This window comes from Perkinsus marinus, assembly GCF_000006405.1.
Source record: "Perkinsus marinus ATCC 50983 genomic scaffold scf_1104296941652, whole genome shotgun sequence".
Taxonomy (NCBI): domain Eukaryota; phylum Perkinsozoa; order Perkinsida; family Perkinsidae; genus Perkinsus; species Perkinsus marinus.
This window is the reverse complement of record NW_003212435.1, coordinates 1-823: the sequence shown is the minus strand read 5'-3', so window position 1 is coordinate 823 and position 823 is coordinate 1. Positions and strand designations below refer to the sequence as shown.

The following is an 823-nucleotide window of genomic DNA, read 5'->3' as shown; positions in this document are numbered from 1 at the left end:
GCACCTCAGAAGAGAAGTAATGTTTATGCAACCACCACGACTACAATTAATTTTCAGGCAAGCATAAAGTGAAAGCCAAGGGCCAGCTACGAAGAGCCGGAGGGAAGATATGGGCCGATCCAACCCTATCAGAATGGCCCAGCGATGATTTCCGGTAGTCCGCCGTCTTTCCTCTGTTGTGACCTCATATATTTTTCAGGATATTCTGTGGCGACTTGGGTAACGAGGTAACGGATGAGTTGTTGTTGAGCTCCTTCAAACAGTGAGTGCCGACCCCACCTCGTCCTCTTGGGCTCAGCGAGAACCCCTCAGGTACTCTAGTTTGCAGATGGCCAAGATCGTTAGGGATAAACGATCGGGGAAAAGCAAAGGTCTAGCGGAGCGAAGCAAGTCATGTTTGTGCATTTTTGGTATTATTCCAGGCTTTGGTTTCTTGAGCTTTCGCGATCCCGAAGACATGATTAAGGCGTTGAAGGAGATGAACCACAAGTAGTATCCCATCGTGGAGGGATGAGTAGTATTGGGGCTTGGTGGTAGATACGTTGGTAACAGGCCTATTACGTTGAAGAGGAGCAAGTGGAAGGATAAGAACATAGGTAGTAGCCGAGGGAGTCTGGATTGGAAAATATGCACATGAGGATTTATATGTGTTTTTGACAATATGAAAATTTGAACTACGAAATTTAGGAAAATTCTTGAAAGCTACCGAAATTTAGGAAAGCTGACTTTTCGAATCGCGAAAAGTTTTTTTACGGATAGAAAAGTACAGGAATCAACAAGAATTTTCCGAAATTTTCCACCGAATTTTCATATTGCCACCAAC

The 823-nt window shown here is 44.3% G+C and overlaps 1 protein-coding gene across 1 annotated transcript; it reads left to right on the top strand.

Annotated features, from left to right (window-relative positions):
• Positions 1-57: 57 nt before the first annotated feature.
• On the top strand, positions 58-637 carry Pmar_PMAR009648 (RRM domain protein, putative; the record flags this gene model as incomplete). The annotated part of the gene is made up of 5 exons (XM_002781735.1): positions 58-154; positions 200-262; positions 313-371; positions 423-489; positions 538-637. Coding segments are annotated over 5 exons (386 nt in total), but the record flags the coding sequence as incomplete, so codon positions are not given.
• Positions 638-823: the final 186 nt, after the last annotated feature.